This window comes from Antennarius striatus, chromosome 11, assembly GCF_040054535.1.
Source record: "Antennarius striatus isolate MH-2024 chromosome 11, ASM4005453v1, whole genome shotgun sequence".
NCBI classification, from domain to species: Eukaryota; Metazoa; Chordata; class Actinopteri; order Lophiiformes; family Antennariidae; genus Antennarius; species Antennarius striatus.
The window spans coordinates 203,062-222,260 of record NC_090786.1 but is presented as its reverse complement, the minus strand read 5'-3'; the positions used below and the strand labels follow the sequence as shown (position 1 = coordinate 222,260).

Below are 19,199 nucleotides of genomic sequence, written 5' to 3'. Positions count from 1 at the left end.
TATCCAGGGTGCTGAAGTCACAGTGGTGAGGAGGTAAAGCACCAATGAAGTTGTTCAGCAGGAAGTTACAGGGTAGAGCTATTCTACAGCTGTGAAGGACGATCGTGTTTGTGACCTGGAAAAATCCAAAGCCATTGATTTCCTGCAGGATGCTATCAAACTTCATCTTCTGGGTGAATACAGCTTCTAAAACAGAAAAAGAAGCATGAAACAAATCGAAATGTTGAATCCCTCATTTTGTTTGGTATAAATATGTATCTATTCATCTATCTATGTTTTACTACATCATAAAGACTTGGATATGTAGTGGATTAAGTCACCAAATATAAAACGTACTTATGTCTGTCTTTAAGTTGTTAATTCGAGGTCTTGTAATGCATAATACCAATATATTCTCCCAGTTCTTCTTTTCCTCACAAGGATGATCTGTTCTCCCACCGTCCAAAGGAGGAGTGGTTTGTGTTCACAGCTGAGGGCAGAACATTAGTCAAGCCTTTGTTCTATTGACAGTAATCCCTCTTAATTGTAGGCGGAGAAAAACAGACTCCAGGTGCCAGGAAGCAGATTGGAACGCACACCCTCGCCAGTCTAAAGTCACCTGGCAGAAGTTTAATTGGGCTGAACCTCCTGCTGTGGAACCACGTCTGGTATTGAGGATCTCCAGATGTCTTCAGGGGAACACAGAGAGTAAGCTGTCATTACCACATCACTCTCCTTCATGGACCTCCTCTGGCAGGTCCAAACCTCAAGTTTGTGGCAGCAGAGGTTTGTGGTCTCTGGTGCCACAAACCTGCAAAGACCAAGACCAGAAGATTAAAGTTTAGCAGTCTGGTGTGAAACAGTGTGTGGAGGTCAGGTGGTGTGAAACAGTGTGTGGAGGTCAGGTGGTGTGAAACAGTGTGTGGAGGTCAGGTGGTGTGAAACAGTGTGTGGAGGTCAGGTGGTGTGAAACAGTGTGTGGAGGTCAGGTGGTGTGAAACAGTGTGTGGAGGTCAGGTGGTGTGAAACAGTGTGTGGAGGTCAGGTGGTGTGAAACAGTGTGTGGAGGTCAGGTGGTGTGAAACAGTGTGTGGAGGTCAGGTGGTGATCCGTTCAGGGTTTGGAACCAGCTTTAATAAAGTTAATGGTGGATCAACACCATTGATTTGAGTTCTGCCCCCATGGAGGTCAATATGCTGATCATATAGTCAGTTTAACTGTGTGAGAGGTTGGTCATGTGATCAAATCCAATACAATAACAGCTGTAGTGGGGAAGAGGGTTCTGGCCAAGGGTTTGTGACCTGTAAGAGAAAGTGTAGGAATGCAGTACCTTTCATTCTCTTCATTTGGACATATTTTTATGTCTAACGTTTCCCTGTAACGACTACAAAAGTCAGTTAAAAGTGAACTGATAAAACCTGATGCTAACAACATTTAGCATGAAGAGCCTGAAAGGCGTCCAGGACACTTAAAACAGTCGTTAGTGAAAGCAGCAGGAACACAGTGTTCCATAGATTGGGTCAGGACTCGTGCAGAACACCGATGGAGAAGCTTTCATTCATTGTTTAATCAAAGAAACACAAGAAAACTGTATTCGTCCAACAAACTACACAATACTACTGAACACTCTGTCACCAAACCAAAGGAGAAGTTGGCTGAAAAGGCCTCAGCCTAATCAGTCTGATCAGGCACAGGTGTGGAGATGAGGCTCCGCCCATACGTTCAGCCCCGCCTCCAGCACAGCAAAGCAACATGGGACAGATAGCAAACCGTGGCTGTCATTAAATTATCAGGAACAGAGAACAGGTGAGGACATCCAAAGTAAACAGGTCTAAATGAGTTGGTGCAACTGGATCAACAGAACCTCCTCTACGACGTGATTGGCTCCTCCAGCTCAGCCCCGCCCCCAGGCCTCTGGCAGAAGCAGTCATGGGATGATTTCTGCATGCTTTGTAGATAACATAGTCATTTTTATGATGTCTGGAACATTTCTTGTTCAGAAAAGTAATTTGGTGGCAAGTTGTTGATCCTGCATCCCTGAAAGACTCCAAAGGAATCCTGTAGACGTGTTCCCCCCGTTTAAAGGACGTTACCACAGACACACCGCTGACAGACAAGCACTTTGTGTTTGCACTCCGGCTACGCAGCCGTTATTTATTTACTTTACAATACATCACCGCTTTGAAGCAAGATGTAATGTCAGTGTTCGTCCTTTCGTCCACCAAATATCTTCTCAACCGTTCAGATAGAAAGACGAAACAAAAAGCACATGACTCAGGCAGCAAAGGGGATGAAGATGAGATGATGACCTTGACCTTGAGAAAACTAGGTCAAGGTCAAATTTCAACTCTATGAACACCTATGAACACCTCTATAAACACTTCTATGAACACCTCTATCAACACCTCTATGAACACCTCTATAAACACTTCTATGAACACCTCTATCAACACCTCTTATGAACACCTCTATAAACACCTCTATGAACACCTCTATCAACACCTCTATGAACACTTCTATGAACACCTCTATAAACACCTCTATAAACACCTCTATGAACACCTCTATGAACACCTTTATAAACACCCCTATGGACAGGACAAAGGTGTGACACATCCAGTAGGCTGAAGGATCAATACCCTGACGTGAACTCAATCAATCTTCTTGGTCTATGTTTCAGCGGTCTTTAATTCTGACTGTAATTCTACGTATTTTCCTCTGACAGTTGGGGTCACGCCCCCTGTGGTCGTCAAACTGAAAGCACATTCTACCTGACTAAAGGTAGAATAAAGTCAAACCCGTTCCAAAGTGACCCAAAGACAAACCTGTTCAAACATGGGGGTCCCCTACTGCTGGGGGAGAGTAACAGCAGGGGAACCCCCCAACCTGAGCCCCTTGTTGCTCCGGTTAATGACTGGACGGGTCTCTGCACAATGACAGTAGCTTTACTGTCATGTTATAACTTTGTAATACATGTGTATTCATGAATGGAAAAGAAAGAAAAACAGGAAAGTAAGAAAACTCTTGTTGTTTAATGTCTGTGTGGTGGGGTTTGGAAACCCCACCACATCTGGTTAAAACTTTGAACACTTTGAACGACCAGGAGGATTTTATTTCAGGGCGTGATAATCAATGCTGATGAAACATGAACCACATAACTCCACACAGTTCAGGAAACAGCTGTACAGATGTCATGATGATCATTAATGGATCTCCATGGTAACTGCTTTATGACGGTGTTGTGCTGACGCTGAGCACCTCCTGGTGGCGATGGTCTGTCACTGCTCCTGTGTGCGACGCTGTTGGGTTACGGAGGCCTGGAGACTCTTCTGCAGTCAAACAGAACAACAATGATTCACCTGAACACTGATCCACCTGATCATTAACAGCTCCTCGAAGGACTGCGTGCTTCAGCCACCAGTGAAGCTCCAAACAGTCACCACACCACTTCATTTTGTGTTTGACCAAAGGTTTGAAATAAAATCCAACGAAAAAGTTCACAGGATATTATATGGTTTGAAAAACATTCCTTTTATTTCTGTGTTGTCACGTTTCACACCTGGTGTCATGAATTCAACCTCCCTGGGCTTCTCGATGTCCTCGATGGTCTCCGGCAGCTTCTTATTCAGTGTTTCAGGAAGCAGCAGAGGAAGCAGACCACAGACGATAGTGATGGAGCAGATGATGAGCTGAGGAAGAGGAGTCCACACGTCCTCCAGCAGCAGGGTGAGGGGAGCCAGCGACACCCCCAAACGACACATGAAGCAGGTGAAGCCCAGCCCGTTTTGTCTGGTGGGACAGGAGAGCTTCATTCAGCTTCATTCTGAAACGGTAAGGCCCTCCGCCTGCTAGGAAATCATTCCTGTCCAGTTTAGCTCAGAACCGAACCTTTTTCTGACCTGTGCTTCACCGCAATACCTGCGACAATCTATAGAGAGGATGATGACAGGACGTGGCACGGAGAGTTCTTGAGTGTGTTTGAAGTCCAGTGAGGAACCAACAGGATGGAGTACGATGCAACCAGGAGCCAAACCTGGGTTTGCACCTCGGACTACCCTAACCCTAATTCTAACCCTAAATCTAACCCCTAACCCTAAACCCTAACCCTGAGGCTAACCCTATGTCTAACCCCTAACCCTAAGCCCTAACCAGAAGTCTAACCCTAAGTCTAACCCCTAACCCTGAGTCTAACCCCTAACCCTGAGTCTAACCCCTAACCCTAACACTAACCCTAACCCCTTGCCCTAACCCTAATTTCGACCCCTAACCCTAACCCCTAGCCCTAACCCTAATTTCGACCCCTAACCCTAACCCCTTGCCCTAACCCTAATTTTCGACCCCTAACCCTAACCCCTAGCCCTAAACCTAACTTTAACCCCTAACCCTAACCCCTAGCCCTAACCCTAACCCCTAACCCGTGTGCAGCTCTAGTGCGAGTCACTGACCTGACGACAGTGGGGTAAAGTTCAGGTGTGTACAGGTAGAACGCTGTGACAGACGCTTCTGACAGGCCTTTCCCAAGGGTGGCAACAACAGCACGGACCAACCAGAGACCTACAGGGATGGAGAACAGCCAATGGAATGGATGGAACCACAAAGAACCTGAAGAACCCTGAGAACTTCACTAGTGAGGAACGAGAAGCTGGAAGCATTTTACAACAAATGAGAAAAATCAAATCTGTTCAAAAAATACTACAAAATACAATCAGCTGCTTGAGGAAGTTTTTATTTGTGCTGCTGAGACTGAAGCCAAAGTGACAAAGTGAAGCTGCATGAAGCTCCTGATCTCATGGATTCATGTCTGGGGAAGGGGAAACAGATGTACAACCTGTTGGCACAAACATGTTGATGGCGATGCAGACTCCCGTCAGGAGTATTGTTCCTGCTTGATACCGCCTCCGACCAATGGTGTTCACCAAGCAGTAGGTCATCAGTTTGGCAGGAACTTCAATGGCGGCGTAGATGAAATGTGTGAGATACATGTTCAGACCAAAGCCACTGACGTTCAAGGAGATCCCATAATATGTCAAAGCAATTCCAAACCTGCAAGTAACAGGTAACTATTAGTTAGCCACCTTCCTGACATCTTGATCTCATGACAAGTGTTTCAGAAGATCTGTGAGATACCCACCACATCGTCCCGGTCACAACTGCTAACTTTCTCAACTTCAGAGACTTGAAGAGATCGAGGTAACTGTAGTTTCTGTTCTGCCTTTCGCTGATTTCCATGTTGGAGAACGTCTGTGTCGTGGGCAGAGAAATCATTTAATGTTATCATTGCTGCATGAGAGTTCCCTCCCGGTGGGACGCGACCCATCAGCTGTTTGAGCTGATGGGTCGCGTCCCACTGGGCCACTGACGGCTGAATGAGCCTCACTCAAGCTACTTCATCCATCAGTTACACTAAACCAAGTTAGTTTAAAGATCAGGAGCGATCGGGGTGGAAGTTTAGTCCCTTCAGATCAAGTCTTCAGGACACAAAGTCGTGACGTCATCATTGAAGTAACGCTACCACTACATCCAGACGTTCAACCAGCATCCAACTTAAGCGTACCTCCAGGATCAGGTCAGGTGACAGTTTGGGTCTTTTGTTGAACTTTGCACACCTGTCAAGGTAAAACTTGGCTCTCTCCACATGACCGTTGACTAAGAGCCAGCGAGCAGATTCGGGAATCCACCTGCAGATACATTAAATAAAGACTTGATTACAAGGTTATCTGTATGTTCACTGTCATGTATAACCTAACCTAACCACACAAAAGTGACAGTAATAAACCCTCACCATTGAAGTTTGATTGAACAACCTCAGTCTACAAGTCAGCACCTTCAGTCTGAGGTCAGAGTTCAGTTTAGCTGAAGATCTCAAGGACTCAGGAGTCTCGTTCCTGAGTCCAGCTAAAATGAGTCTTAATATGTTTTTTTTTCTTAGATGACACTCTGATTCAGGTGACTTTAGTATTAAACTAAATGTATTGTTCGTGTTTACTTCAGGTGCCTTTGTTTCATTTGGTGGTTTTCACATCGCATTAGTGTGGATATATTGATGAGCTTCGGCAACATCTTCTCTCATCTGCTTTCTTGTCGCTCTAAATGTCTTTTCAATCATCAGGTGATTGATCATAACTGAAGCTGAGCTGCTAATTGTGTGACATTAATAACGGGTTCTGATGCACTGACGAAGTTGTGTTGGTTGTTTCTGCAGAGGTTCCTCACCACCAGGTCAACAGGGCCAATCCCACTGGAGCGGTGACGGTCATGACCAGCATCCTCCAGTCCTTTATCAGCAAGGCTAATCCAGCCAGCAGCATGTTCCCAATCGACCAGGTCAGGCTGCCAATCACACTGCTGAATGACCTGTGACCTATGTTGACCCACTCCAGACCTGCAAGGTTACCACACAGATGAATAATGTTGGTTTCTATTGGTCGCATGTCTTGTGTGAACAGCTGTGAACACTTATCATCAGCTTCAAGGTTGGCGTGGCCAACGCGTTAGCTTACTGAGAACTATGGTGCTGATGATGATTCCTGCCAGTCCGAAGCCGGTGAGAAACCTCAGCACCACAAACAGGATGAAGGAGTTCGCCAAAGTGCTGGAGAAGCCGAACACCACGGCCACGAGGTAGGAGGAGAAGAGAGAGAGTCTCCGCCCGTACCTGGTGAGGAGAACACGCTTCAGCACGCTTCAACACGCTTCAGCAGGCTTCAACATGCTTCAACAGGCTTCACCACAATTCAACAAGCTTCAAAACACTTCAAAATGCTTCAACATGCTTCAACACACTTCAACAGGCTTCAACAGGCTTCAACAGGCTTCACCACAATTCAACAAGCTTCAACACGCTTCAAAACGCTTTACCACCGTTCAACACGCTTCAACACGCTTTACCACCGTTCAACACGCTTCAACACGCTTTACCACCATTCAACACGCTTCATCACACTTCAACGCACTCCAGCATACTTTAACATGTTTCAACATGCTTCATCACGTCTGCTGAAAGGTTTTGACACAGAATGTGTGTGTGTGTGTGTGTGTGTGTGTGTGTGTGTGTGTGTGTGTGTGTGTGTGTGTGTGTGTGTGTGTGTGTGTGTGTGTGTGTGTGTGTGTGTGTGTGTGTGTGTGTGTGTGTGTGTGTGTGTGGGTCTGAAGTCATGGCGAAAATGCTTCATCTCCATTCCTACTTGTCAGAGACGTATCCGAAGGCGACGGAGCCGACCATCACTCCCGTGAAGAAGATTGTGGTCGAAGTTTTCGTCAGACTCTTCCTGTCACACACAAGATCCCACTGAGGAGAGATGGGTCACACATCAGGTGTGTGTGTGTGTGTGTGTGTGTGTGTGTGTGTGTGTGTGTGTGTGTGTGTGTGTGTGTGTGTGTGTGTGTGTGTTCTGGGCCCTGAAAGTTTAACACAACAGGAAACTCTTCTTTAAGTTAAAAAGCTTCAACTTCACCGAACAGACAAACAGTTACAACGGTGTGTATTCATTCTTCACGGTGTCTCATGTATCTTGAGAAGAAACGCGTGGAGACCTCGGAGAGAGGTGTGAACAGTGACGGTACCTCTGTGGCGATGGTGGAGGTGAAGGTGGAGTTGTCGTAAACCCATCCACTCCCACAGTGGACTGTTGGGAGGTCAGAGCTGTTGGAGGTGTTGGCTAGAAGCTGGAACTGAGGCTCTGCAAACATCTCACAAGACTTGGGGCTGCCATCTTCTTGTACAGGAATGCTAACAGTTAGCCTCTGCTGCTCAGTTAGGTTTCTGAAGGGTCCATTATTCAGGGTGCTGATGTCACAGTGATGAGGAGGCAACACTCCAATGAAGTTGTTCAGTAGGAAGTGACCTGGCAGAACCATCCGAGGAGTGTAAAGCAGGATAATGATGGTGATCTGGAAAGGTCCAAACCCGTTGATGTCCTCCAGGATGCTCTCAAACGTCACCTTCACCATTATGATGGCTCCTTGAAGACTGTACGTACATCAGCTGTTAGTAAATAGAACTTAATTCAGTGAAGTTTAAATGTAAAACTTATCAACACAATGAAGAGCTGAAATATTCACCTCAGAAGAGGTGTTCTCAGGTCCTGTTCCTGGGGGTTCCTGTTCCCGTGTAATGTCAGTCCTCTAGCAGACCGGTGGATGACCCCTACGGTAACGTCAGTCCTCTATTAGACTGGTGGATGACCCCTACGGTAACGTCAGTCCTCTATTAGACCGGTGGATGATCCTGACCGTAACGTCAGTCCTCTATTAGACCGGTGGATGACCCCTACGGTAACGTCAGTCCTCTATTAGACCGGTGGATGATCCTGACTGTAACGTCAGTCCTCTATTAGACCGGTGGATGACCCACATCCACGTGAGGCTGCAGGAAGTAGATAGTCCTCTGAGCTCAATGATTAAGCAGAGTAACACGTTCTCATCCCACCATAGGTTAACCTTCAGAAACTATAACCACAGGTTCTTGGAACCACAGCTGCCAGTCATTTAACATAAAGTTCAACTTTACAAGTTTAAAATACTCTATCAAACAATTGTACTGTGTTCATGAGTGAGATGTTTTCTGAATCTCCTCTCCTGTCATGTCTATGAATATTCTCCCTCAGTCTTTATCCCTCTTCTCATCTTGTTTGTTTGTATTCATGCTGCTGCAACAGGTCAGATTCCCAGTTTGGGATTATTAAAGCCTATCTATCCATCCATCCATCCATACATGTATACATTTATGTTACATTACATTGAGTTACATTCACTTACATTTATTAGTTACATCTAGCCCTTTGAGGACAGCCGTGATGCTGATGTGGTCCTCAGTGAAGATGAGTTTGACCCCCCCGATTTAGCTGGACTGTAATCTTATAATTTACAGCTGGCAGAAAAAAACAAAACATCCCATAATGTCATTTTTCAGTCAGCTAAAAACTTCTTCACCATCATTTTCATGGACTATTGAGCATTTTAATCATGACCACATATTTATTCACCACAACGTGACCACATGAGAATGAGACAGTAATATTAACTCACACTTCATCCAGTCTGTGTTTGAGCTCCTCGTGCACCAGTATGCACCAGTATGCACCAGTATTCACCAGTATGTTCTCCTGTTATTCACTGGTTTCACATCATCAGCTCCTGATCATGAACCACTAACTGATACGACCATGAGAACCAGACTAAAGTGTTCAGGATTGGATTTCTGCAGGCAGCGACATGTCAGGCGTGTTTCCACCCAGATACTCACACGCGAGTGATCAGGTGTGTGAAGAAGACTTTCCACACCCAGACTGTTCCTCACCTTCGATGAGCCCTGCCCCGGATCAAGAACCGTTCTCTGTCAGGTCCAACCTGGAAATGAATCCAGCTGCTGGACTTCGGTTCGTGTCTTGTTTTTGTTCATGTCATTCACTTTTTCCATAGGTTTTTTCACCTGCTCTCTGACTATTAAACACGTGTGTAATTACAGTTACATCTCACTGACGGAAAGATATAATGCATGCAATTCTGCAGTAATTACAGTAGACTGAATTCCAAATAAATTTTTTCTATTACAAACAAATATGTATTTGAACAGCCTTCAGGAACGAATAGTGGTCGGAAACATAGGTTTGTCTGTAGGTAATGTAGTAATGATGAACTGAAAGAAGCACCTCAGTAGACGGTAAACAGGAGTTCATTCAGGAGCCCAACATCGTCCTTCAAACACAGTGACCCCCATTCCCACAGCCGGGTTCACAGGGTCAGATGGACCCGGCCCATCAGGGGTGAGTGCATCAGTGACAGAGCAGAACATTCAGTGTGGGTTGTGGAGGAATCAGAGAACACAGATACTGTTTAGCATGATGATTCTCTCTGAGGCCGATCAGAAGTCCTCGTTTCACCGACGGTCTCTGGTTCCACAGAGGAGACGTTTCTCCTTCTGAAATAAAACAGAACAGAGTCACACTGAACGTCGTTTAACACTGAAGTCTTCCTGAAGGTCCTCATGCATCATTTACTGGTGAAACTACACTTTAATAAAGTTTAAAAGAAATCATCGAAATTTTTGAATTATTTGGTGATGATGGGATGTCAGTGTTTTACTATTACTTAAATGTACAGACTTACAGCTGTTAATTCACCGACCTGGGCTTCTCGATGTCGTCGATGGTCTCTGGCAGCTTCTTATTCAGCGTCTCAGGAAGCAGCAGAGGAAGCAGACCACAGGTGGTGGCAGCAGAACAGAAGATGATGTGAGGAAGAGGAGTCCACACGTCTCCCAGCAGCAGGATGAGGGGAGCCAGCGACACCCCCAGACGACACATGAAGGTCGTGAAGCCCATCCCGTTTTGTCTGGTGGAGCAGAGTCAAGGAAATTAGTGTCAGGCAGCCGATGGGTCTGAGTGTGTGTTCACAGTCCTGATGCCAGAGTACAGTAGACTAGCACACACCACCGTGTGACACACCACTGGTGACACACCACTGGTGACACACCACTGGTGACACACCACCGGTGACACACCACCGTGTGACACACCACTGGTGACACACCACTGGTGACACACCACCGTGTGACACACCACCGTGTGACACACCACCGGTGACACACCACCTGTGACACACCACCGGTGACACACCACCGGTGACACACCACCGGTGACACACCACTGGTGACACACCACTGAAGGTCAAGGTGTACCAGTAAAACTCCCTTACAGCCTCCAGTGAATGGAGCTCTATGGAAGGGACACCCCAATCAAACATCATGACCAGTACAACTATTACGGTCAACTTTCAATGAGCTCTGAATGCAGTGGGCGGAAACAATATTCTTATTACAATATTATACTTTTTAGAATATATTTACATAACTCAGTTTTGGACTTTTGATCTATTATTCCCGTAGCAGGTCAGGTAACGTTGATATCAGCATGATGGTAGCTGACCTGAGGACGGTGGGGTACAGCTCTGGGATGTAGAGGTACACAGTTGTGAAGGAGGCTTCTGACAGACCTTTTCCAAGAATGGCCACAGCTGCACGAACATACCACAGTCCTGAGAAGAACACGTACAGAACACGCAATGGTTGAAGGAAACAGGTGTTGATTCATGTCAGGCCGTTACGCTACGTTCAATCAGACGTTGACGATCAGGGAACATATGAGGGTTCCTCACATTATGGTAGCAACAAAAAATTTGTCCCGATACAACTCTGCCGCTTGAATGTTTGGATCCACATTAATATGCAATGTAATTATCCTGAATGTGTAACAAGGATTGATTACATTTCAGTTAATTTCGAGAAACTAGAAAAGAGACATGCACAACCTTGAGGAACAAATATGTTTATAGCGATGCAGGTTGCTGTTAGCAGCAGTGTTCCAGCTTGGCACCACCTCCGTCCAATGATATTCAGGAGGAAGTAGGTAATCAGTTTGGCAGGAATTTCAATGGCGGCGTAGATGAAGTGTGTGAGATACATGTTCAGACCAAAGCCACTGATGTTCAAGGAGATCCCATAATATGTCAAAGCGATTCCAAACCTACAAAACACAATCATTGATTGTTCATGAATCCACCTCCAGACATGCATCTACAAATTATAATGCAACAGACTCAACCCAACTGTAGTCAATCATAACATGGTATGGTATGGTATATATAGTATATGGTATCTATATGGCTGTTTTTGGAGTTGATACCCACCACACAGTCCCTGTTATGAGAGTTAACTGCCTCAGTTTCGGAGTCTTGATGAGATCGAGATACGAGTATTGCTTGGTCTTCTTTTCCACGATGTTCATGTTGGACAGTGTCTGCACGGAGGCAGAGAAGTTGTGTTAAATGATACGCTTGAGACGTGGCTTCATCAGTTTGAGTTAAACATATCAGAATCTGCCTATTTTATTGATCCGATAGGGCAAAACTGTTTTTCCGTGTAGTTGCACTGCTCCACGAAAAAACCTAGAGAATGTCAATTAAGAAAGAATGTAAGAATGAAGGGAAAAGGGAATCGTAATAAATAGAAAATAGATGAGAGGATAAAAATATATACACGGGTATGTACAGGCACCTGAAGAGTCAGGACCTGCTTGATTCAGGACCTACTTGAGTCAGAACCTACCTGAGTCAGAACCTGCTTGATTCCGACCTGCTTGAATCAGGATCTACTTTAGTCAGGACCTGTTTTAGTCAGGACCTGCTTGAGGTTCCTACCTGTTACATGGCAGTTTTTCCATGCCACTGTCACAAAATGCTTCTTCCTTTTTTGGAATCATTTGGAATCATTATCTGAATCACCATGCTGTGTGTTCATCATGTCATCTGAACACATGACATACTGAGATGTTTGAGATTGCCACTAGGTTGTGTTCACCCTTGGTTTGGTGGTGGTGAACATGAAGCACATTTGCTTTTTTTATGCCACACCTTGGCACAAGGTAACCCCAAATGGAACCAAGCCCAGCAGAACTTCATTCCACACCTGTTGGTGCTTGTGAAAACAACCATTTGGTTGATGCAACGATGAATAATTCCTCTCGTAGCTCGGCTATGTGAAGCATTATTCCAGACGTTCCTTCTGTTTATTCTGTGAAAGCCTGCCGGTAAAATCCCGTCTGTAAATGAGACTTTGGATTAAATTGTCATTGACGGGGAGGAGAGGAGTCAGGAGACGATAACTTATATAGATTTAATTGTTCCAGAATGTGTTGGGACAATACTCCTCATGTGTTCCTGTGTGTGTGGGCTATTATTTCCAGCCAAATGCACGTCGGTTTTAAGTAGAAGCACAGAAAATTCATTGTGCACAACTATTTGAAAGTTCTACATGGGTCCCAGGTGACGTTGCTTGGCAACAAGCCCTGTGCCTTGTAAGGTAGGGCGAAAGCAGGAGGAGCTGGTGAGACTCTGCAGACCAGACCGCTTCTTTAATGCTGTTGAACGTAGCCTCGCCTGTGGGCGGGGCTTTCCTCATGAGATACTGAACAGCAACCTTAGCACCGTCCCCACAGTGCATGGTCATGTTGGGTAGTGACTCATTATAATTTCATGTCAATGTCACATTTTAACCCATTTTAAGCAGGTAGTTACCTCAAGGATCATGTTGGATGACGGTTTGGGTCTTTTGTTGAACTCTGCACATCTGTCGAGGAGAACCTGGGCTCTGTCCACTTTACCATTGGCTAACAACCATCGGGCAGATTCAGGAATCCACCTGCAATGACGTTCAGAATGTTATTCTCCTACAGTGTTGAAGGTTCTGACACCAACAGGTTCAGATCTGTGTTATTATTATAGGAATGTCTGCTTGGTGGGTTCTACACAATGAAGGCCTTCAGTATACATAAACCAACAAACATTGGGCAGTTGTTTATACTATTTTGTCTTTCAGGACAAAATTCTTTTAATTTTGGATCCCAGTGACGAGGTCGATTCCGATCTTTTCCTCCTTTATTATTGGGACTTTATTTTGGCCATTTCTTTAAACAATTGTAAAAACTACTTTGATTTTTATCATCTTGACAAGCATCAAAAGTTGTTGGGCCTGCTCATCATTGGTGCCACAGATGTTAAACTGGACGCTCAATGACGTCATTTACTTCGGAAAAGAATCTGTACTCGTCCTGTGGGACCTCATGGATTCCACTTACCACCACATGCAGAGAGACAGCCCCAGCGGGGCAGTAACGGTCATGACCAGCGTCCGCCAGTCTCTGATGAGGAACGCTAATCCAGCCAGCAGCATGTTACCAAAAGACCACGTCAGGCCGCCAATCACACTGTTGAAGGACCTGTGGCTGGAGTCCACCCACTCAATGCCTGCAAGATGGAGGCAGGTATCGAATGAACATTTCAGACGTTGATGACATGTTCTGGGTGTAGTCATTTACGGGGCAGTTCAGAGCAGGGGCAGTTCAGTGCAGTTCAGAGCAGGTAAATTAACTTTTGTAGTCTGTATGACAAACGACTTTGCTTACTGAGAACAATAGAGATGTTGACGGTTCCTGCCAGTCCAACCCCGGTCAGAAACCTCAACGCTGCAAGCAGAACAAAGGAACCTGAAAATGCGCTGGAGAAGCCAAACACAGTCGCCATGATGTAGGAGATGAAGAGATTGGTCCTCCTCCCATACCTGGTCAAAAAAGTTATTCATTCAAATGACATCACTATGATATCCAGTCCATCATAAAAATGTCTGAGACATGTTTTATCCATACTTATCAGAGAGATATCCAAAGATTATGCCCCCAGTCATCAGTCCAATGAAGAAGATTGTGGTTGTGGTTTTTGTCAAGCTTTTTCTCCCACAGACAAGATCCCACTGAAATAAACATTATTATTACTAGAATATATCAGCAGCATTAAGTTCCTGATGCTCCTGGTGTTCAAATACATTTGATTAATACAATAATAATGTACACAGTTATGGTTTTCAAACATTAAATAGTGAAGTATGCTCATGATATGCCCTTCCACTCACATTTCATATTTTATATCCTTGTTTGTGTGTTACCTTTCTTTGAAAACTATGTTTTACCTTTAAGTTACCAAAGTGTCACTAAGCTTGAAGATATTTTTCGAGGCATGACTGAGTTTTGTTGGCCAGCACCTGTTGATCAGTGTCCTAACAAAGTTTTTTATGTGTAAGCTGTCTGCATGTGGTTGTTTTTGCATTGCATTGTTGTTCCTTGGAAAGGAAATTCACGCACCTCTGTGGCGATGGTGGAGGTGAAGGTGGAGTTGTCGTAAACCCATCCACTCCCACAGTGGACCGTTGGGAGGTCAGAGCTGTTGGAGATGTTGGCTAGAAGCTGGAACTGAGGCTCTGCAAACATCTCACAAGACTTGGGGCTGCCATCTTCTTGTACAGGAATGTTAACAGTTAGCCTCTGCTGCTCAGTTAGGTTTCCAAACTGTCCATTATCCAGGGTGCTGATGTCACAGTGATGAGGAGGCAACACTCCAATGAAGTTGTTTAGGAGGTAGTTACATGGCAGGACAATTCTAGAGAGGCTAAACGCAACCAGCATGTTGATTTGGAAAGGCCCAAAACCATCGATTTCCTCTAGGATATCCTCAAACTTCATTTTCCTTTTTTGCGGCTCCTTAAACAGTCTGAGATGAGTTGGTAGGAGAACAATCCTTGCTATGAAGGCAGAGAAGAGTTGAATTACTCACCAGGATACATTTACAGGGGACTGCATGCGCTGCACTACAGATGGTAATCCACAGGTTTGGTCGTGTTGCGCTTGCTTTTGGTTGGGATGAATTTCTGCTGCAGCTTTTTCTATCAGGCCAAACTGGTTTTTCAATTCACCTTTGAACATTGTAAAGGACGAAATTATTCAGTCTGTGAATGTTTAATCGCTTACATATTTACTATATCTTCACCAACCGCACTAACACACAGGATGTGGCCACAAACTATTACAACATTGTGTTTTTCATTGCCAACCATTGGGATATTTGATTCTGCCCTGTCCACAGCAGCCTCAGAGAACTTTTCTTGTGCTGCTAGATTCAAACCAAAGAGGACGAGACTTGACAAAAAGTGCTTTTGAATTCAAGGCAGAAAAAACAAAGGTCAATAAAGCTTTCGAAATAGGATCAGGAACTTGACCCATCAATAATAACCAGTAGACTCAGACTCCTGATTTGATTCTTTACTGGAGAATTTTATCATTCTGTCCTTTCAGCCAGCCAACAGCTCAAACAGCGCTGCCCCCCCTCCAGTTCTATCGATGGGTTTTCAAAAACTTTACCTCCACTATAGCAACAGACACTAGTGTCTTTGTCAAACATGAACTTTTCTGTAACTTATTTGTACATTAGCCACAACTCAAATCGTATTTCCTCACATGCTTGTTTTTCTTGTCTTCCATTAACCAGCACAGGTGGTTAAAACAGGATTGTCTTTCTATCATGAATAGTCAGCAGTCAGTGGGCTGTAGAAACAACAGATACGCCCGGTGACCCTGTCAGGCGGTTGGAAAAACTTCTTCTCTTACTGATAAAGACACTGATGAAGGAAAGTCAACAGGTTCAACACCACAAAACACAAACACTGTCAAACACAGAGATGATTGATATGACTGATTTACCCCAACAAAACCACCGACTGAAGACCGACAGGCTGAAGACCAACAGACTTAAGACCGACAGACTGAAGACCAACAGGCTGGAGACCTACAGACTGAAGACCGACAGACTGACGACCAACAGACTGACGACCAACAAGCTGAAGACCAACAGACTGAAGACCCACAGACTGAAGACCGACAGACTGAAGACCGACAGACTGACGACCAATGGAATTTGTTGTTCATTGAAAGAGATGCTTATGTGGTAATAATCCATCTATCATCCATCCATCCTCCATCCATCATCCATCATCCATCTTCTTGAATGAATCTCTCTTCAGTGTGTTGCTGGAATTTATCCTAGCGAGCTGCGGGTGAGAGGAGGGGTACACCCCAGACGCCTTGCCGACACATCCCGGTATCTAGCAGTCATAACTGTCCTCAACCCTTTAGTGCCTGGCATCTGTGCTTCTCAATCTGATATTTGGTGGATCCTGAACGCTGAAGTCCTCGTAATGGTTGTCAATGGTCGACAAGCAGCTGCAGGTTTTACCGGACTGATGAAGCTGCTCTTCAGGGTGTGACTGATGCATACAAGACACACAACCCACACAACCTGACCTGTGTGTGTTTAAAGAAAATTAACTTCAGCTGCAGGAAAAGACTGTAATTCATAGAGAGGAAATCGTCAAGAAGAGTAACAACAGAATCAACTGGACGTGGTTAAAGTTTTTATTTTAAAGATGTCTCATCTCTTCTCCAAGAGGCGTCTTCAGGAAGTCCAGATACTGATCCCCCAGGTGGAGCAGGAAACCAAGACCCAGACCTGTGGCCAGAGGCCAAACCTCAGATGTGAAAGACACAGGTGTGAGACACAGGTCTAAAAGGCACAGGTCTAAAAGACACAGGTGTGAAAGAAACAGGTCTAAAAGGCACAGGTCTAAAAGACACAGGTGTGAAAGAAACAGGTCTAAATGACACGTGTAAGAGACACAGGTCACTCCTTTGACAACAGTCATGTCCAGGGTTTAGCCAGGGAAAACAGGTGGTTTGCGAGGGGAGTTAAAGAAGAAATTTGGCAACATGGAGAAACCTTCTCTGAGCAGAGGAGGATGATTAAGACACCATCTGCCAGTCATCTACCAACCATCTACCAACCATCTATCAACCATCTACCAACCATCTATCAGCTATCAATCAACCATCTACCAACCATCTATCAACCATCTATCAGCCTTCTAACAACCATCTATCAACCATCTACCAACCATCTACCAACCATCTATCAACCATCTGCCAACCATCTATCAACCATCTACCAACCATCTATCAACCATCTACCAACCATCTATCAACCATCTATCAACTATCTACCAACCATCTATCAACCATCTGCCAACCATCTATCAACCATCTACCAACCATCTATCAACCATCTATCAACTATCTACCAACCATCTACCAACCATCTACCAACCATCTATCAGCCATCTACCAATGATGGAGGGAACCGAGGGTCTGACCCGCCGGTGGCTGTTAGCTCTAGCCGCTAGCCTAGCCCGCTTTTGTTTACCTCCTCGGCTCCCTCTGTACAGCCTCTGGGTCTCGGTGGGGATGAGATCGCAAATCCCAGGTTGTCCTCTGACCTTCATGGACAGCGTTTGCTCTCTGGAGTACATGAACACAGTACTGTCCATCGTGGTTAAAGAAATAAAACTAAAGACTTCGATAAGAGGGCGGCACGGTGGTGCAGTGGTTAGCGCTGTCGCCTCACAACACGGCGGACCCGGGCTCGAGTCCCGCTCTGTGCGGAGTTCGCCTGCTCTCCCTGTGTCTGCGTGGGTTCTCTCCGGGTTCTCCGGCTTCCTCCCACCTCCAAAAGCATGCGCTTCAGGTTGATTGGCCGGTGCCAAATTGCCCGTAGGAATGAGTGTGTGTGAGTGGTTGTATGTCTTTGTGTGTGGCTCCGAGGTGCACTGGCGTCGTGCCTGGAGTGTCCCCCGCCTCACACCCTATGCCACTGGGATAGGGTGTGAGGCTCCCCGTGACCCGCTCCACCGTGACCCGCAGCTCCCCCGTGACCCGCTGCGGCGGATGCAGCGGTGGTGATCTGAAGATGACTGACAGAGTTTGATAAGACAAAGAAAAACGATAAAAACAGAAGACATACAACAGAGCAGACGAAAACCTGCGGCTAGCTCGCGCATGCGCAGTTCAGAATGCGCGAGTTCAGACAGACTAAAACCTCTTCATCCATGGGTCTAATGGGGGCTGTCCCTTTCCAGGCAGCTCACTGACCATCTCTTTGTCTGCTATTTATAGTTCATAAAACTTTTTTCTTCTGTCTTTTTGTAAATTTCACACCTTCCACATTAATTAATTCTTTATTGGAATGGAAGAACACTGCCTCACTGGTTTCCTGGTGGTTTACTTTCAGAAGCACAGGTGAGGTTTAGTTAATCACTGATTCCACTGGATTAGATGAATCGCTGTCACAGGTTTAAACTCCAGTTCTCCCCTCGCTTGTAAGAAATGATTGATCTCAGCCGTCTCATGCAGCAATCTGGTTGTTCTTAAACATTTAAACTGCTTTGTCCTGGAAATGAAAATGATTGATGAGGTTCCGGTCAGATCGTAGCATGAGACTAAAGACACAAACCAGTTCACACAGGACAGGAAGGGGTCATCTCCAGGTTTCAGGATTTGTCTGTGAGTATTTTTTATTTCATTCCACATCGACACAGGGTCACGATGTCGAGAGATTCTTCCCCCAATTCATACTGCAGATTTCATTGCTAACAGTTTGTCTTGAACATGTCACTGTAACCTGTTTCCATCAGCAGCTGCAGGAGTGTGAAGCTGTCGTAGGGTGGCGTAGGCGTGGGTCCACCTGTGGGCATTTCGTGCAGAGTTGGTTTGCGATGGAACATTCACGCAAGCCTCCGTCAAGTTCAGTCACGCTGCAACGACTCGTGTTTATTCTGGCCTTGAGTTTCCAAGTTGCTCACCTGCCCTGCTTCACCTGTGGGGAACTCTGAGTCGTTCTGTATTAATGCATTTCTGACGTACGTCCAAGCATGGAAAGACTAGTTTTACATACTATAATGATCCCTGTAGGGAAATAATTTCTCCACTCTCCACACATATATTTCACATGCA

The 19,199-nt window shown here is 45.3% G+C and overlaps 1 protein-coding gene across 1 annotated transcript; it reads right to left on the bottom strand.

The window, feature by feature from the left end:
• Window positions 1-3,207: 3,207 nt before the first annotated feature.
• LOC137604023 (uncharacterized) lies at window positions 3,208-18,061 on the bottom strand. The gene is made up of 22 exons (XM_068327941.1): window positions 17,614-18,061; window positions 14,670-15,106; window positions 14,178-14,281; window positions 13,938-14,092; window positions 13,611-13,779; window positions 13,051-13,174; window positions 11,665-11,774; window positions 11,287-11,501; window positions 10,905-11,013; window positions 10,105-10,311; window positions 9,007-9,068; window positions 8,041-8,125; window positions 7,543-7,948; window positions 7,164-7,267; window positions 6,480-6,634; window positions 6,193-6,361; window positions 5,534-5,657; window positions 5,111-5,220; window positions 4,808-5,022; window positions 4,425-4,533; window positions 3,539-3,768; window positions 3,208-3,308 (listed from the first exon to the last, which is right to left on the bottom strand). The coding sequence occupies exons 1-22, from the start codon at window positions 17,735-17,737 to the stop codon at window positions 3,208-3,210; spliced, it is 3,624 nt and encodes a 1,207-aa protein (XP_068184042.1). The 5' UTR covers window positions 17,738-18,061.
• Between the last annotated feature and the right edge of the window lie 1,138 nt (window positions 18,062-19,199).

Coding starts and splice junctions, on each gene's coding strand:
- LOC137604023 (XM_068327941.1), bottom strand. CDS start 17,737: ATGGACAGTACTGTGTTCATGTACTCCAGAGAGCAAACGCTGTCCATG. Junction 14,282..14,669: donor CCTCCACCATCGCCACAGAG/GTGCGTGAATTT, acceptor TGTTTATTTCAG/TGGGATCTTGTCTGTGGGAG. Junction 8,126..9,006: donor AAACACAGACTGGATGAAGT/GTGAGTTAATAT, acceptor ACGTTACCGTAG/GGGTCATCCACCGGTCTGCT.